We start from the raw sequence: 16,352 nt of genomic DNA, 5'->3' as shown, positions 1-16,352 counted from the left end.
AATCTGGGATAGCTGTTCTTCCAAAGCAGAGTACTTCCTCAGGATTTCTCTTTTGTCTCTAACAGCTGATAGTAAGTCCGTGCACAGCCAATAGTCTAGTACAGGGGTTCTCAACCTTTCCTTCACCACAGACCCCCTTTAAATACCTTTTGTGGCTGCGGACCACCAAGACTTAATTCAAGATTTAAAGCACTAGACTGCATCAAATATTTATTTCCATTTTCTCATGAAGGGTCTTCAAATTTGGAGAGAAGGGGAAATAAATTAATCTGTTAATGCACGCACTCCTATTATATCTTTATTGCAATGATTCCATATAAATTTAAAATAATACATCAACACTCTTCCACCCCTGCTTTAAACCTTTGTGGACCCCCTGTGATGACACCCAGGGGTCCGTGTACCACAGGTTGAGAGCCACTGGTCTAGTACAATACCATGGGCTGTATAGGGCTGTAAATCAGGAACAGCCTTCTGGCAAGACATGCTTTCCAAGTTATTCCCTGTCTTTCTTTGTATTGAAGGGAGATAGAAATCACTCTCTGCATGGATCATCAAAGGGCTGTCATGTCAATTTATAGATGTGTAGTGTACACATCTTGGTTGGTAACTCCTGGAATCAGCCTGTTATTCTTTAAGACTTATTCAGGCATGGATGAAACACAGCTTTGACTTTCAGTCCTGGATCTGAGAAGCAGATAAACCCTTTCATGCTCAAGTCTGAAGTGGATATATGACATTTACTTCTATTGCAAGATTGCCCAGTCTAAGGAAAAATAAGGTGTAATGGAAAGTAGTGCTTTATGATTTGTCTGCTGATTTTGGAGAGCAGTTAATACGTATCTGCTGACAGGCAATGTAGAGCCTCCTGGTGCTCTGTGACTCGGACATCTTGGCATCTTGGTTTACATTTCCAGATCTTTCTCATTGTCAGATGTTCAGTCTTTGATCCAAAATATTTTTGCACTGCTCCAGGTTTCCTGCCCTTGTTTCTTCTGTTGTGTTATCATTGCAACAGACATCTGCTAGCAACAGCAGGAGTCTCATGATGGTGGAATGATCACTGTTCCAGCCTTAGACACGTTAGCCAAGTGGTGCAGGGTTTGTTAATGCTTTCTCAACAAGAAGTGGCAAGAGAAAATGACAATAACACAAAAAAACCAGGCTGAGGTATTCTTTCCACTAGGTGAGCTCTGCTTTCATGAAACAGACTGAGCACTGTGGTGAAAATCAGTAAGAGAAATTGCTTTAAAGAGGGCTATGGCTTTTAAACCTGAATTTTTCCTTTCATAACAAGGGCAATAACTATAGGAGTCTGTTCTTTGCTGCCAGTTGGGAGGTAAAGGCTATTCAATGTGGTCACTAACTGTGTGTAGCCATTGTTCCAGTAACCAAGATACCATCCTGCCCATGGCAAGTATACTTCTGCACTAGAGCAGTGTTGCCTTCTTTCAGAAAGGCACAGTTTTAGGCACCACTAAGTTGCTGTTTACAACTGCACTGTTTCTGTTTCTCCAGGTACCCAGAACAGGGAGCCAAACTACACTTTATCAGGTACAGTAAAATCTTTGCCCAGTCTTCCCTGACACGTGATGAACTGTTCCCCAGCAGTTTTCTGGGTCCCACCCACTGCTGCTGTGACAGGCAGCCTTTTTTCAAGGGAGGGTAGCAAAGGAGAGATCATAGAGAAATTATTTTCATTTTTAACAAGACTTTGCAGATTATAATTTTCCTTTTTTTTTTTTTTTTTTTTAATTGCAGATGCAACTATCTTTCCAGTTGCAGCAGAAAGCATCTGTTGCAAAAACAAGTTGGAGAGTTTATGATCTGTGCCTGCTGTTCCACTGCATATAACACTTCCTACTTTTTCTCATTTTATATCCTCCAGGGAGAACCTTCACTTACTGGAGGAGGGGCAGGGTCTTCCCCGAGAGGAGCTGGATGAACGAATTGCCAGAGAGGAGTTCAGGAGACCGCGGGAGTCACTGCTGAATATCTGCACAGAGTTTTACAAGCACTGTGGTCCAAGGCTGAAGATTTTGCAGAATCTGGCTGGTGAGCCCCGAGTGACTTCTCTGGAGCTGCTGGATGTGAAGTCCCACATGAGGTATTCCACAGGCATTCTGCTTTTACTTGTTCATTTTAGGGGGATTCCTTTCTTTTAGCTCTCAATTTTTCATAATAGCAGACAGAATCACTTTTTGGTAGTGCAGTTGCATGTTGCTGTCTGAAATATGCAGAGCTTGTTTTGGATGTTCCTCAGATTGTACCTGACACTGCTTGTGTATGAGGAAGGTTTCATATGCTCTACTCTGGTATCATTCAGACCCCCATCTCCAGTGGATGAAATAGCTCCACACAAGCCCATCTGATACATCAGAGTATGTTGCAGTGAGGAGCAGAGCAGATAAGGCTGCCTCTGCAGGGCAAGGGGTAGGGAAGCTGCCTAGCTGGCTGAAATGACCTTTATCCTCTCCTGTGACACAGTGCATCAGAACCAGCTGCTAAAAAGCAAGAAAGGCAGAGCAACCACTGCACTGTATTGCATAAATGCCTGAAATATGGGGGAGGATAGGACAGAAGGCATTTACAGGACCACCACCTCAGCATGTGATACAGCAGGTGCACAAGTCTTTTATTTAAGGTGCAGCACTGAGCCCAGCTTGCTGTTTGGATGCTCACTGCAAACTGTTTCATGTGATGCTCTCCTAGAAGAAGTTGGGGGTAGGGCCTTCTAAGCACTTCGGACCTGATTCTCTTCTCTGTGCTGTTCAGGGTAGACATAAAATAGCGTAAGTTGCTACTGAGAAGTTTGTCCAGCTGTAAAAGACAACAAAAACTGGGAGAAGAGGGAATGGACCTGATTCTGTTGTCAAACCCCTTTCTCACATAGTATTCTCTCAGGAAACATAAACTCATTAGAGTTGTTTCATGGTAAGATGTGTCTCAATGAAAACAGCACAGATACTCTCCAAGTGAGCCACAGTTAGCACTGCTCTGACTGGCACTTGTCAGAAGGAAAACTGGGATTAGTATGAGGCGGTCCTAGTGTATCGCTTGGCAGGGGGGTCACAGGGAGACCTGTATTCTTTTATGAGACAAAGAAATACTTCAAGATCATTCTTTGAATACAGAATATCTAAATACCAAGAGACATTTTTGTATGGCCTCAGCCAAACAGTGCTCGGTAGGGTATCAAAGTAAATAGGAAAGATAGCAAAGATATCTTTAAGCTGTTTCAGACTCGCCTCAAAAGTCAATCAGAACCACCCCAACAGTAATCTATGTTGTTCCCTGAACCCTGAGAGGCCATTCTGGCTGTCAATTATTCCTTTGAGTGCTATAATTTTTCCTCAGGAATAGCCTGTAAAGGAAGATGAAGGGTGACAAATCCTAGCAATGCACTGAACCAGCTCTGTTCTGCCCCTGGACCAAGGAAAACCCTCTAAAAGCTCTTCTACCTTTTACATGCATGCTCTGAAAAAAATGGCAAAGCCCCTTAGCTGGCAGATTCTGTCACGATTAGAGATCTTTGGATTCAGGCTGTCTCTGTAGAACACAAAATTGTGTTTGACATTAATTGAGCTCTTGTTTAACAAATACCCCAAATTCCTCTGGGAGTTGGGAGGTGCTTTTTGTTTGGTTTGTGTGTTTGCATATCAATTCAGTGTTGCTCTTCTCCCCCTTCTGGCAAATGTTTAATAATTTAGAGGGTAATTTTAAACAAGAGAAGTCTGTTTCCACAGATCTGTGTCATTCTTATATAGTGCTTGGCTGCAAACAATCTGAAAACCTGCTGGACATGGCTGCTTTTGCAGTGCCACCTGTACATTTTTTCCAAGGGACACAAGCCTCAGAAATCAATATATCTGTTTAGCTGCATTACAAACCCCATGACTTTTAGCAATGGAAGCCCAAGATAAGAACTTTAATCTTATGTTAGAAGCAAAGGCGAGATTCTCAGGACAGATTATGTTCTTGGTTAGACACGTTGGGGGTTTTTTTTTTTATGATTTCAATGGGAGTGAGGAGCATGTGTCTGATGAATGAACTTTATTTAGTGCAGTAAAGGGGCTTGCTTCTTTTTACTATCCTAGTCTTACATCTGTATGCCACATAAGAATGCTCTAGTGTACTACCCAGAAGTATTTGCAGTTTAACAGTAATGGGGGAACTTCGTTTCTACAGGTTTTCTATTCCAGAGTAATTAAGTTTAATGGTTCTTAAACTATTTTATGTCCCTCTCTTAGAAGATGAATTTAACAAATTTAAATCCATATGTACAGAAGGTGTTCTTGGTATATTTTCTGGAAAGATACTTTCTTGTGAGAAGATTTCCATGAAGCAGTCACAGTACACAGTAGTAGCTGGCAAATACTGCATTCTTTCAAGAGGGAAGGTCTTTCATGGTCAAAGGTTATGGCAGTAAAACTAAGGGGTTGATTTGCAGAAGATAATGAGCTGTGCTCTGATTCTCTTCTGTCTCCTGGGAGGTGCTAGAAATAACTGCTTTATTGGGGTTGGAACCTGAATTGGTTTTTCATGGTTAGCCCTAAATAAAAGCGAGCATCATCTTGATTCTTACATAAATTCATTTCATAAGTATCAGTGAAAGGACTGACAGGATTTAACCGCTGTAGGAAAAAAACCTTATGTCTAAGTAGAGAGTAGATTTACCAGAATGTGATGTGACAGCCATGGTCTCGGGAGGCTGACAAATGTCATTTCAGAGACTTCAGAAAACAAGATAATATGCTAGTCACTTCAGACAGGATTAATCTCACCCAATTTTAGCCATTTAAAAGTTAAATGTTTAGTCTGCAAAAGTCATAAAGATCTTTTTGGACCCAGTGAAAAGGGAGATGCACATCCAATGAGCTGTTTATCCCAGTATTTCAGAAGGTAAGAATTTCCTAGGTTGCTTATTTCTGCATGAACAGAGCTAGAAGATTAATTGAGATTGATGTCTCAAGTTGGATGAGATGGATTTTGCACTTTATATTGCATAAGAAAGTTTTCATATACCATTATGTGCCACCGATATTGTATTGCCAGAAAGAAGTGTAATTATACAATAACTTAAATTTCACAATGTTTAAGAAAATAGACCTACGCCATAGTAGGACAAAGTAGTTGTGAAAAGTAATAATAAAGAAATACTGGATAAAGAAACACTTTTATATAGCACTTTTGGTTAATCTGAAGAACTCATTGCCCTTGATATTGCTAGACAGATTTTAAAGAGAATAGAAATAAGTTCCATTAGTTGAAGGCATTTCAGAAGAAGCCCCCACAATATGAATAGGATTGTACTGTAATCATCTACTACAAAGTCTGTTGATGTTTCAGGAAGTATACAGGTTTCTATCCCTTTTATTAGTAGATGTACCTTTATTACTTATCTTTGTCTACCGCAAATATTCAAGTATTTCAGTAGGTCTTTATCAAACTACAAGTGTAAGTTAAATGTTGCCGTGGTATTTCAAAGTCAGTACAGAAAATGCCATCGGCAAGGCCATGTGGGAAGGTTAGAAGAAGCAACAGCAACACAATCTGTAGAGGTGTTAGGAGAAACAAATCAGAGCTGCAGGGAGTAATCATACAAAGTACATGTTGTGTAAACCTATGGGACAGCACATTATTTTTAAAATTTAAGCTGAAAACTGCGCAGTGAGACCTGTTAAAGTGGTGATGCTGAAAAACAAGCAAAAAACCAAACCAAATCACTCATTAATTGACATACAAGTGATGTTAGGTCTGTGTTTCACAGGCATTTGCAATGTTGTAAACAGCTCAGGTGCATTGTTTTTAGCTACACAAATCTGTGATTCCTGATGTTCCTTTGGTGCATTTGATGTCAATGTAAAAATGTTCTTTAGACCATTCAAATGTGCATAAATATAAACAGCGATTCCTGCAAAAGAATCTTAACAGACCAGGAACTGTGGTCTCCGGTCTAAGAGTTTAAATAGCAGCACGTTTGACTTTTGCATCTTTTTCTTTTTACTAGGCTGCTGAAGATTTATCTGTTAGTTCATTGGCATGTGTGGAGAAGTGCAAGTTGTATTTCATTTTCCTCTTAACAAACCCTGGTTTTAGATTGGCAGAAATCGCACATTCCCTGCTGAAACTGGCACCTTATGACACGCAGACGATGGAAAGCCGTGGTCTGCGGCGCTACATCATGGAGATGCTGCCCATCACTGACTGGACAGCTGAGGCGGTGAGACCTGCCCTTATCCTCATCTTAAAGAGATTGGATCGTATGTTCAATAAAATTCACAAGATGCCTACTTTGAGGTGAGCAGGTATAACAGAAACCCTCTGGGGTCCATTTCTGATGTTGCAAGCCTTGAAGTGTGGGTATGTCATCTAACTAAAACTGTCATGTTGCAATGAACCTTTACAACATATCAGAAAATGAACAGATGTTTTTTTCTCTGTAAGTGTGCATTTATGTTGACATTTTTGTTGTGTCTTCTGGTAGCAAGAGAAGAAGTGCATGGTTATTAAGAACTACAGAAGGAACTTCCAGAAATCTCATTTTTCTTTCTCCAAAATAAGCCTTCAGATTTGTAACGTCTCACCCTCTTTATTAATTTTAGCTCTGAGTTGAGGAGATTAATTGTATTTTTTAATGGAAAGTTAAACTGTAGTAAGGGTATTTCTAGTGTGCCTTCTCATGAAAATACTGTTATGTTCTCTGTAAAGATAAAAATAGTCTGGAGCTATGCAGTAGCTTCTGAATGCTCCTTAGTAAAGGGAACAGAACTGCATTGATTGCATCTAGTCAGTGGCTGGTGTATCACATAGCAGCATTATGGTACTGGCTTTGGCAGCTTCAGAAGTATTCAACATGGAGCACTCCTACGTCAGAGGCAGTGATACAAATCCAGTCTGGGTAGTATAAAATCTCTCAGTCCTGTAGACTTTCCAGTGATCTGAGTAAGAAGAGTCATTGGTCTCAGCCACCCTCATGGGCATATGTCCTCAACTGCTTGAATCAGTCACTCTGTTGTCAGTCTCAGCTGAGAAGCCAAATGATGTTAGAGAACATCAGAATGTAGGACTCAAACACAAAACTTTAGGTCCCCGTGGGAATCATAGGTACCCAACTAAGATGGAGCAAATAAGAGGGAGGTGATCTCTTCTTTCTGACATCACTATCTATCACTTTCCTTTGGCTAACAATTCACTTTAAGAAACTCCTGCCCTTGTAGGGAATTTAGAGGCAGAAATTTTGATGCTTCTCCTTCCTGTTGGTTTGATTCTTTGCCATGTCTTGCCTGCTTCTCACTCATTCTTTCTTTTCTCGCTCATACTTTCTCCTGCCTCAAAGGCAGCTTAGGGGTCTTCCTGTTCCTGAAGATCTTTCCTCTTTGTGTAAGCTGAATGAATGCTCATAAATTAAAATTCACTTCATATTCTCTCTGTCTGTTGCCTGTACCTATGCCTGGCTGAAATTGCTCTTCTGTACACAAAGGAACAGAGACAGCAAAGCCACTGGACCAAATGCAGCAACTACATTTAAACATCATTGGGCCAAGAAGTCTCTTAGAGATGAGGCTGGGCGCCAGACCCCAGGAGCCATCCACTGGGGTCCTTACATCAGAAGCTTCCATGCTGCCTCCTGTGGGCGCCCCACTCGGAAACCAGTGTCTGATGGGAGCAGTATGTGTGTAAGAAAGTACAAGAACAAACTACTACTCTAGAGATTTAGAAACAGTGGATGCATAAGAACTTACCTAGTGAACACTTGATCCCCCACGTGTCTCTAGGAAGTCCACTGAGGAGCTTGACTAGGATATTGTCTCTAGCTACAAGTTATCCAAGCCTCGTCCTTCTGTCCCAGTAAGTGCACAGTCAGATGCTGGCTTGAGAACTATACATAGTGCAAAGAGTCAGGCCCAGCGTGTGAACCACTTCTGATGTTACCTATGCTGCATCTGCTTATGATTAGGAAGGACTCCATTCAGTACCTGTCACAAGCCCTAGAAGCTGTTTTGGTGAAAAAAGCAAAGTGTCAGGGAAGAAAGGATCCTGGAATGAAGGACTTCGGTGCTGGTAGGGAATGAATCAGCCCTCCTGCACAGGGGGAGGAAGGTGAAGATTGTACTGGTGAGCCAGTTTCCGTTTAGGGCAGACTGTGACTGGGAGTCACTCTGGCAGAGCAGACTAGACTGCAAAGTAGCTTCCAGAGGGCACTCACAGCTGATGGGGTTTGCTCCCCTCAGTGAGAACACCCACAAGGCACTAAAGACGGAGGAGTCGCTCTCAGCTGGGAGCATGGTCCCACACCGGCACACCTGAGAGAGCTGCCTGGTGGCTCCCTTTCATTCACTGTGCCCGAGGGAAGCGTTAGGGAGTGAAACACAGCTCATCCACCACTGCTGTTGTGAGGGGGCTCGTGTTGCTAGCACAGACCCCTCTGCTACGTTTCTCGTCTCTCGCCCAGTGTGCTCTGTGGCTCTGTGCTTTCCTGAGCTGCGCGGGTAAAACCTTTTCTCTGTTGCGCACTTTGTGCTCATCTTGGACGTCGTTGCTGTCTGACACGTTTCCTCTGTGGGCGTCACTGTGTGTTGGTCGCCGTGTTTAAGAGCGTCTGGTGGGGGGCAGAAGGCCTGCGGCTAACGGCACCTACTGTTGTATTGCAGGCGCCAGGTTGAGTGGGAGCCTGCCAGCAATTTGATTGAAGGGGTTTGTTTGACACTTCAGAGGCAGCCAATCATATCCTTCCTGCCTCACCTTAGGTCTCTGATCAATGTGTGTGTCAATCTGGTGAGTAGCCGAACGGCAACCCCGTGAACCTTTGCTAAACCTCCCCCTGCTGTTGACATCTCTGGACTGAAGATGACCGTTCATTCCCATTCCTGTCATTTTTACCTGTCCCCCTTCCCCCCCACGAGGGGATTTCGCAAGTGACACTAGAGATAGCAAGGTTCATTTTTGAAGTGGTGCATGGGGAGATACAGTGACCGGTAGTGGTGGTCAAGTGATTTATTTCCGTTGCTTCCCACGCACCACTTTGAAGATCCACCTTTGCCAGATTGAGCTGAGAGCTGAGGGCTGCAAGTTGGAGAGTGGGGTGGTGGAGACTGCACACACCTGGTAGAGACGGGGAGAGGGTGGCACTGGGGATACCTACCATCTCCAGTGGGGAAGGACCCTGATGGCTCGGTCAGAGGCCATCAGGTGTTGGCTAGTTAGAAGGGTTTACATGGGTGGATTCACTTCACTGTTTGCAATGTCCCTGGCTTGATCTAGTACAGGTTTGCACTGTACAATGTTCAGATCCCACTCTTGGCAGAATTTATGCTCCTAAGTGTGTTACAACAGAGACATGATACAGATGGAGTCTGTCTGGTCATTCACTGATAGACTGTGGTGTTTCTGCAGGTGTTACACTGAGGGAAAACCCTCCATTTGGTATCTGCAACTCCAGCCATTTGGACAACCATGCATGCTTTCATTCCATGTGGAAAAAATACAAATAAGGGGCAAAAGACCACTAGCATTTTTATTGTTATTGGATTTTATAACATTTTCTCCTTAGAACGTAAATATTGTCACTTTTTCTTAGCAGTTACAAAAACCTCTCAGGGTTCACCAATGCTCTGAGAGGCTTTAAAAACAATGATCATCACTAAAATGCAGTATCAGTTTTTGCCAGGTTCCTGTCCTTCAAGTTCATTCAGCACTCATTGCTGCAAGGGCAGGGAAGCTCCAACCTGTCAGGGTCCGTAAGACTTCTTCCTTGTTCAAGCAGAGGTAGCTACAGGAGGTACTGCAAATCTGGGCCCTCAGACTCCTTAGGGTTGCTACAAAGGGAGGCTGCTACAGAGTTAGCTCAACTACAAGTTTAGAATGGACTTGCAGTTTGGCAAGCAGGCATGGCAGAGTGATTCACGCCAGCAAGCTCTCCAAAGGGCCTGCATTAAGAATTAGCCAGTGCTCTAAAAATAGCAGAAAGCTCTGCAGTGCTGAAGTGCAATCATCATGCTTACGTTCAGGTGGCTGGGAACACCAGGGAGAGCTACCAGGAAAAGATGTACTCTTACTGTCAAGAGTATTTTACTTTTAGCTGTCAGAACTATAGCCACTGTGAGCTGTGGGAGCACCCCTGACTGCATGCTGTATCACGTGTAGACCAGTTGAACCACGAAGCCCAAAAACAGATCAGACAGGAAAGCGGGGAAATGTCTAAATGATAATCCATAGTGATACAAAGAAAGGGCTCAGCCTCTTCTCTTTCTAAATTGTCCTTTGGTTTTCTGGCAGAAAATTGGTTATTGCCTTTTTCCCCAGGCTGAATTTGGAAAAGAAAGAGTGCATTCATCTCCCCTAAGCTTCCATGTCTGCCAGGTCTACCCGTTCCTGTCATCGTGCCTAGTCATGAAGAGAAACAGACGTATGCAGGCCTGTCATTTAATTCCTCCTGAGGGACACATCCTAAACAGTTCAAATAACTCCCCCTAGAAGTGCTATTTTCTTGTGCTGATATTTCAAGGAGTCACATTCAGGTGACTCTGCTTCAGGTCAGGTGAGAAGAGTCATACTTAATAGCTCCTAAGCACAGACTGTGTTTGAGAGGAATCTGAACATTGTACAAAACCCGGCTTGGGTCAGACTTAGGACATTATTTTTAAGTAGATCAGCAAGAGAAGGGACAAGATGTCCAGTTTCAATGCAGACTTTTTGCTTTGATGACATATTTTTATTTGTTACAGTCATTACATGACATATCCTCCAACTCTAACTGTTCCACCAGTCCAGTGCTGGTCATTCGGGGCTGGTACTGGGTACATTTATAAATGTACCAGGTTACCCGTGCACTCCTCCCATCCCTGCTGGTTCCCCCTTCTCCCCTCCCTTTCCCTGCTAGAGCTCCTTCTCCCCACTGGCCCCAGCTCCCTCAAGGACCACTGGGGGAGCTGGTTCTCCTAGATCCACCCTAACTCAGTGCTCGATGAAAGGCGCCTCCATTTCACTGATGTTGGAGGATATGGCATGGATGAAACTGTAAGTAGTCAGTTGTGGTGATGTGCTCTGTTTGTATTGCAGGTGATGGGAGTGGTAGGACCCTCCAGTGTGGCTGACGGATTACCCCTTCTTCATCTCAGCCCTTATCTCTCGCCACCTCTGCCCTTCAGCACAGCTGTTGTCCGGCTTGTAGCATTGCAGATACAGGTGTGTCTGCCCTGGCCTGTGGCCAGGCCTGTTATAGCTTCTGGTTGAGACACCAACTCATCGGTGCTCTGTTTTCTTTCTGCAAAAGCTGGGCAAAAACTGTGGAACATACACCAAAAATGAAAGAGAAACAACATTCTCCCTTCTTTTTGAAGCCTTGAACTCAAGCTCAGAACTCACCTGATGGGGCCAAGTCCACAGCAAGCATCCATCAGCTTAACACTGCTGTTGGTCCAGGGAGTTTGGCTGATTGATGCTGTATAAGGCTCTGACAAGCATGTTAGGATTCTCTGCAGGATCTAAGGAGTTAGCATAAGCCTCCTGCCACAGGCAGATGGGCCCTGCCTTGGGTCACATCCATGCAACCCTACCTTTTTTCCTGTGGGACCACGTGTGCAACTGAGAGTGGAGTTTGTGCTCTTCTGCTCTTACCCGAGCTGGTCACACAGTGCGCCGGCTCAAAAAAACAGGGCAACTTGGCTTTTCAGCTGCTGACTCAATAGCATCCTTGTTGTCCAGAATAAAAAAACCCATCCTGGACTTTTTGGAGAATTTCATCACTATTCCTTTCTCATAGCAGTGCCGTAATTATTACAGAGTCTTTCTGCCTCTGTATCCCTTTCCCTCCCCATTGGCATGAAATCAGACAGAATGGTGACCAAAGAAGGGACAAATTTCCTAATCTAGCTCCAACTTGCATTTTTAAATATGCATTGGCACATCCAGTTTAATACTTCAGCAGGTATTTCTGAGCAGCAGGGCAGCTTGGGAAGGAAGGCTTGTAGGAACCAAAACACAGTGCTGTTCCTCAGAGCACAAAAGGACGTTTTGGTACCAACTGACACAGAATGAGGACAGATTTCTTCCAGCTCTGAGGTAATGGTTCTTTAATCGAAAGCAAAAAAAGGGCCACCTTCACCTTCTCTGAAATCTTTTGTCTTTTTTAAAACCAGATACCAAATTAATAATTTTTTAAAAGTATTGGGAGTTTTTACTTTTGTTATCCTCTTCTCCCTGTTCACTCATTCATGGACTTTAAATGTAATGAAAACCAAACATGTCAGAAAAATATTTCCAGCAGGATATGAAACAGAAGTACTTCACACCCCATCAGAAAGCATCTTCTCCTGGAATTTCTCAGCCCAGGTCTGCAAGCTTGAGGGGTTGCGAGGTTCAGTTGCATTTCACAGCTAAGTCTGTAGCAACTGGGAGGTTGTAAATGAGCAGAGGTTGTAGTGACAGTCGTTTGTGTTACCTCCTCTAAAGACGATGAAAGACCTTTCAGTTTAGGCTTGACTATGTGTCAAGAAGTAAACATGCATTTTGTTTATTTTCAGGAGTTCATTCTTTGCATTAGGGAGGATGATTGGGCAGCACAAAGTGAGGCACAACAAAAAATGTGTTCAGGAATAACCTCCATGTTCAGACAGCAGAATATTTAGATCATGTCATTTGTGCAATTTCCTCTGTTTCTTTTTTTATTCCTCATATTCTGGGTCAGTTCCTAATACCATTCACAGCAGTGCAAAGTTTAAGACTAACACTCAGCTGACTCCTGTGGGATACATCTGATTTTGTTAATGGTATCTATAAGTTAGGAATCTGGGCTTCTTACATCTTGGCTATGACAAGAGCAGGTGATACCTGTGTTACTCTGTGAATTCCTTTCACTCCTGACTTAAGTGGTCTCAGGGCTTCTAATTCAATCAGGTCATCAATGCTGGTGTTGTACTGTGTAAACAGGGTGCCCAGGGGATCGTCATTCCCTGCAGTAACTTGTGTGCGTGATCTGCTGATGAAATCGTTTAATCCTTTCTTATTATTACTGCACAGGCTTTGAAAGAAGATTTCCCCCTAAGCCATGTCGTCTCCCCATTCACCAATCAGGAAAGAAGGGAAGGAATGCTTTTAAACCTACTGATTCCATTTGTGCTCACAGTAGGATCTGGAAGCAAAGGTCTGACTAATTTAACAAAAAGAATTTTTCTCCCCCTTTTCTGACAACTGATGTTTGCACTTTCCTTGCTCTCTGTTGATTTTTTTATTTTTATTTTTTTAATTTGTTTTTCTGTCACTGGCAGTGTGTCAGCTAAGTGCCCTTTGGGTCCAAGACTGAAAAGAGCCCCACTGGGAGAAGTTGTTGTTGTTGTTTCTTCTCTTTCTTTCAGCTGTGCCATGGTTGAGTCAGGTCTTACACAGATGTGCTCCTTCTTTTGAAACTGGGGTGCAGGGCAAGACAAATCTGTTGTAGCAGGAGCTACAGAGGGGAGCAGAGGTCACAGAAATTGGGTGCCCCTGTGGATCACAGTCTGCCCAATCCATGCCACTTGTCTGGCAGAAGTCCTGCTCCTTGCTTTCTTCTATAGAGGGTGATCGCTGGTAAATCCCTAAATGAAAGCAAAGAGTACAGGGAGAGGGGAATGTCAAAAGGAAATGAGACCACGAGACCACTGAGCAGGACATTTCTTTGTGCTGTGTAGCTCTGTGTTTGTGTGTGTTTGTGTTGGTGCTAAAATAAACTTTGCCTTTGCTTGCAGGAGGAGAAGCAGCATAACAAGGTGTGGGGGACGGAGTTTTGGCTTAGGGGACATTTGAGATTGCACCCCATTTTGGAACTGAGCAGGGTCTGGATCTTTTGGGTGTCTTTGATGGGATGTAGCCTGATCTTTTTCTCTCTCTCCCCTCCTAATGCATCTCAGACAGCCCCTGGCTGGAGCAGCCTGAGGTCCTGCTGCTGCTCCAGACTGTTATCAATATCCTCCTGCCACCTCGCATCATCAGCACTTCCCGCAGCAAGAATTTTATGCTGGAGAGCTCCCCTGCCCATTGCTCCACCCCAGGGGATGCGGGGAAGGATCTGCGGCGGGAAGGGCTCGCAGAGTCCACCAGCCAGGCTGCCTACCTGGGTGAGTGATGGCTTCTGCTGACCACTGAGAAGAGACAGAGATAAAATGGAGCGTTCAAGACTGTAGACAGCACCAAAGAAAACCGTCTCAGGCAGGAGCTAATTGAGCTCTTCAGAGCTGCTTTAGGTCTTGCCCTGAACAAGGGGCCAGGCCAGAGTGTACCTCTGGAAAGTATTGCAACATGAGCAGTGTCTGCACTGCAGCTGGAGGAGATTGCAGCACAGGTAGAAGTTGCTCAGTTTTCACACTGCCAGAATATAGCAGCGAAGCCACAAAAGGCAAGTCAGACTGTCTATCAGCCCCTAATATCACAGCTTCACTGGCCCTTGGCTAGTTAGGGTGCAGCGTGATGCAGTCTGCCTGCCTGCTGGCCCTGCGCACACACAGTCCTTACTGACTGGTATTCCCTCTGCTCACTGTATGCTGCTGCAATGTAATACTATATTTTCTCACGTATGACCCACAGGTGAAAGGAAAGAAAAAATAACCAAATTGGAGGTGGCAGCAGCACTGCAGGTTATCGGGGCTATATGGGGAGAGTTTTGTCTCCAAGCTCTCACTCCTTCAAACAGCTTTCCTGTTTTTGATTTTGTGAGGGCATTTATCTGAAGACTTATATTCAGGTCTTTGTTAACCCATATCTGAGGCATGGGGTAACACTAATGAAAAAATGGCAGTTCACCACTGATTTAGCCCCCTACCCCAACAAACCTGAATACAGATGTGTGATGGCTGAGATGTCTTGACCATCCCATCAAGAAAGATGGAGTAGTCAACCTTCCCCCAACAATTCCCAGGTCCCCCTGTTCCGACCAGGGGAGCATGGAAAGGGGGAGATCGCTTGTCTCTCCTGTGAGCTAACTGTTGGTCGCTGCCCACTTTAATATAGAGCTTTGTTTTCAACCTCATCGCTGTTCATCCCATTTGTAATGCAGTGCTCTAGTGAATTACGGCCCCTGGCTTACTGGACCGTGTTTTTGTTTAGATTACAGTTTGGCCATGACTCATGCAGCTGCACTGCTAGAAAGGTTCTTTTCATTACCCCGTAAATAACCTGAAGGTTATTGTGCTCACAGGGTGACTCTTTGTGTGGATGAGCTTGATCAAGATTTTTGAGGTTGTCTGATCAGACAGGGCTGTATTCCCCCCCAGCTGCTTTCAAAATATCTGAATTCCAGGAAGACAAAAGAACTCTTCAGGGAGGGAGAGGAGAAGCTAGAGCAAGAAAATACAGAGGAACTTAGGTGTGAAGTAGGAAAATTTCTCTGGAAATGGGACTCTCAATCCTGATCCCGAGGCCTTTATTATAAGAAGCTTGCCCTCCTTCCCTGCCGTGTTTGAAGACTGATAGAAAGGACAGTTGTGACTCTGAGGTGTGTGGGTGTGCATGTGCACGTGCATGCATGCATGCCTGTGTAGGTTTGTGCCCACTGTGGCCCCCCTCTTTCTCCCTCAATGCTTGTAAGGGACACTGCTAACATCTCTGACTGCCATTTGCTGGTGTGTGTTCCCCTGTAGCCCTGAAGGTGATCCTTGTTTGCTTTGAACGGCAACTGGACAGCCAGTGGTACTGGCTGAGCCTGCAAGTCAAAGAGATGGCACTGCGGAAGGTGGGAGGGCTGGCCCTGTGGGATTTCCTCGACTTTATCGTACGAACACGGATCCCTATCTTTGTGCTCCTTCGGCCCTTCATCCAGTGCAAGGTAACAGTTGCTTTGGCTCCTGATAGATCACTCCCTGAAGGCAAGATATCCTTTATTCCCCTGCTGAGAACAGAGGAACAGCACTCCTGGAAGAACTGTGTGTTTATGTAGGGAGTGACTTTTCAGAAGTTAGTAGGCCTGACAACCCTTTGAAACTATATCACAGGGCTTTTTCCTAGACAACACTAAAGAGTATGCCAGTCATACAAGAGCTCTGATCCACGGAGTACAGCTAGTCTGAATTCCCCTGGATGGGAAAGTACTATCAGGCTCGGCCAAGAGGGTTTGCATGTGAACTTAATTTTGCAACAAAGATACTCAAAGCACTTGGAAGTAGTGTGGTTGCTCTGAACCTAGGAGGGGGTTGGCATGGTTGGCAGAAATCTCTTTGCACAGAGTTGGGCAATAGAGCTAACAGCCAGGAAAGACCACGCCACTTTCCATCTCTTGGGTGAGGGTTCTGACAGGACTTTTGTGGATGGACAGACAGCTGCTAGGCTGAGGTGGCCAGGGCTTAAGTTAATCACGGCTCTTCCCTGTTTACCAGGTAGACTAG

The 16,352-nt window shown here is 44.3% G+C and overlaps 1 protein-coding gene across 5 annotated transcripts in view; it reads left to right on the top strand.

Moving 5' to 3' along the window:
* The window catches only part of UNC80 (unc-80 homolog, NALCN channel complex subunit), a 133,601-nt gene that overhangs the window by 99,137 nt on the left and 18,112 nt on the right, over window positions 1-16,352 (top strand). For all 5 annotated transcript variants that reach the window (XM_074872617.1, XM_074872615.1, XM_074872614.1 and 2 more), the window contains 8 exons: window positions 1,519-1,554; window positions 1,889-2,107; window positions 6,100-6,300; window positions 8,655-8,778; window positions 11,062-11,187; window positions 13,021-13,144; window positions 13,887-14,093; window positions 15,612-15,796. In XM_074872617.1, coding sequence (XP_074728718.1) covers window positions 1,519-1,554; window positions 1,889-2,107; window positions 6,100-6,300; window positions 8,655-8,778; window positions 11,062-11,187; window positions 13,021-13,144; window positions 13,887-14,093; window positions 15,612-15,796 — 1,222 coding nt within the window. The remainder of the gene's footprint in view (window positions 1-1,518; window positions 1,555-1,888; window positions 2,108-6,099; window positions 6,301-8,654; window positions 8,779-11,061; window positions 11,188-13,020; window positions 13,145-13,886; window positions 14,094-15,611; window positions 15,797-16,352) is intronic.

This window comes from Strix uralensis, chromosome 6 (genome assembly GCF_047716275.1).
Source record: "Strix uralensis isolate ZFMK-TIS-50842 chromosome 6, bStrUra1, whole genome shotgun sequence".
Classification (NCBI taxonomy): Eukaryota; Metazoa; Chordata; class Aves; order Strigiformes; family Strigidae; genus Strix; species Strix uralensis.
Note: the sequence above shows the minus strand (reverse complement) of the source record. Positions and strands in the feature narration are given on the sequence as shown.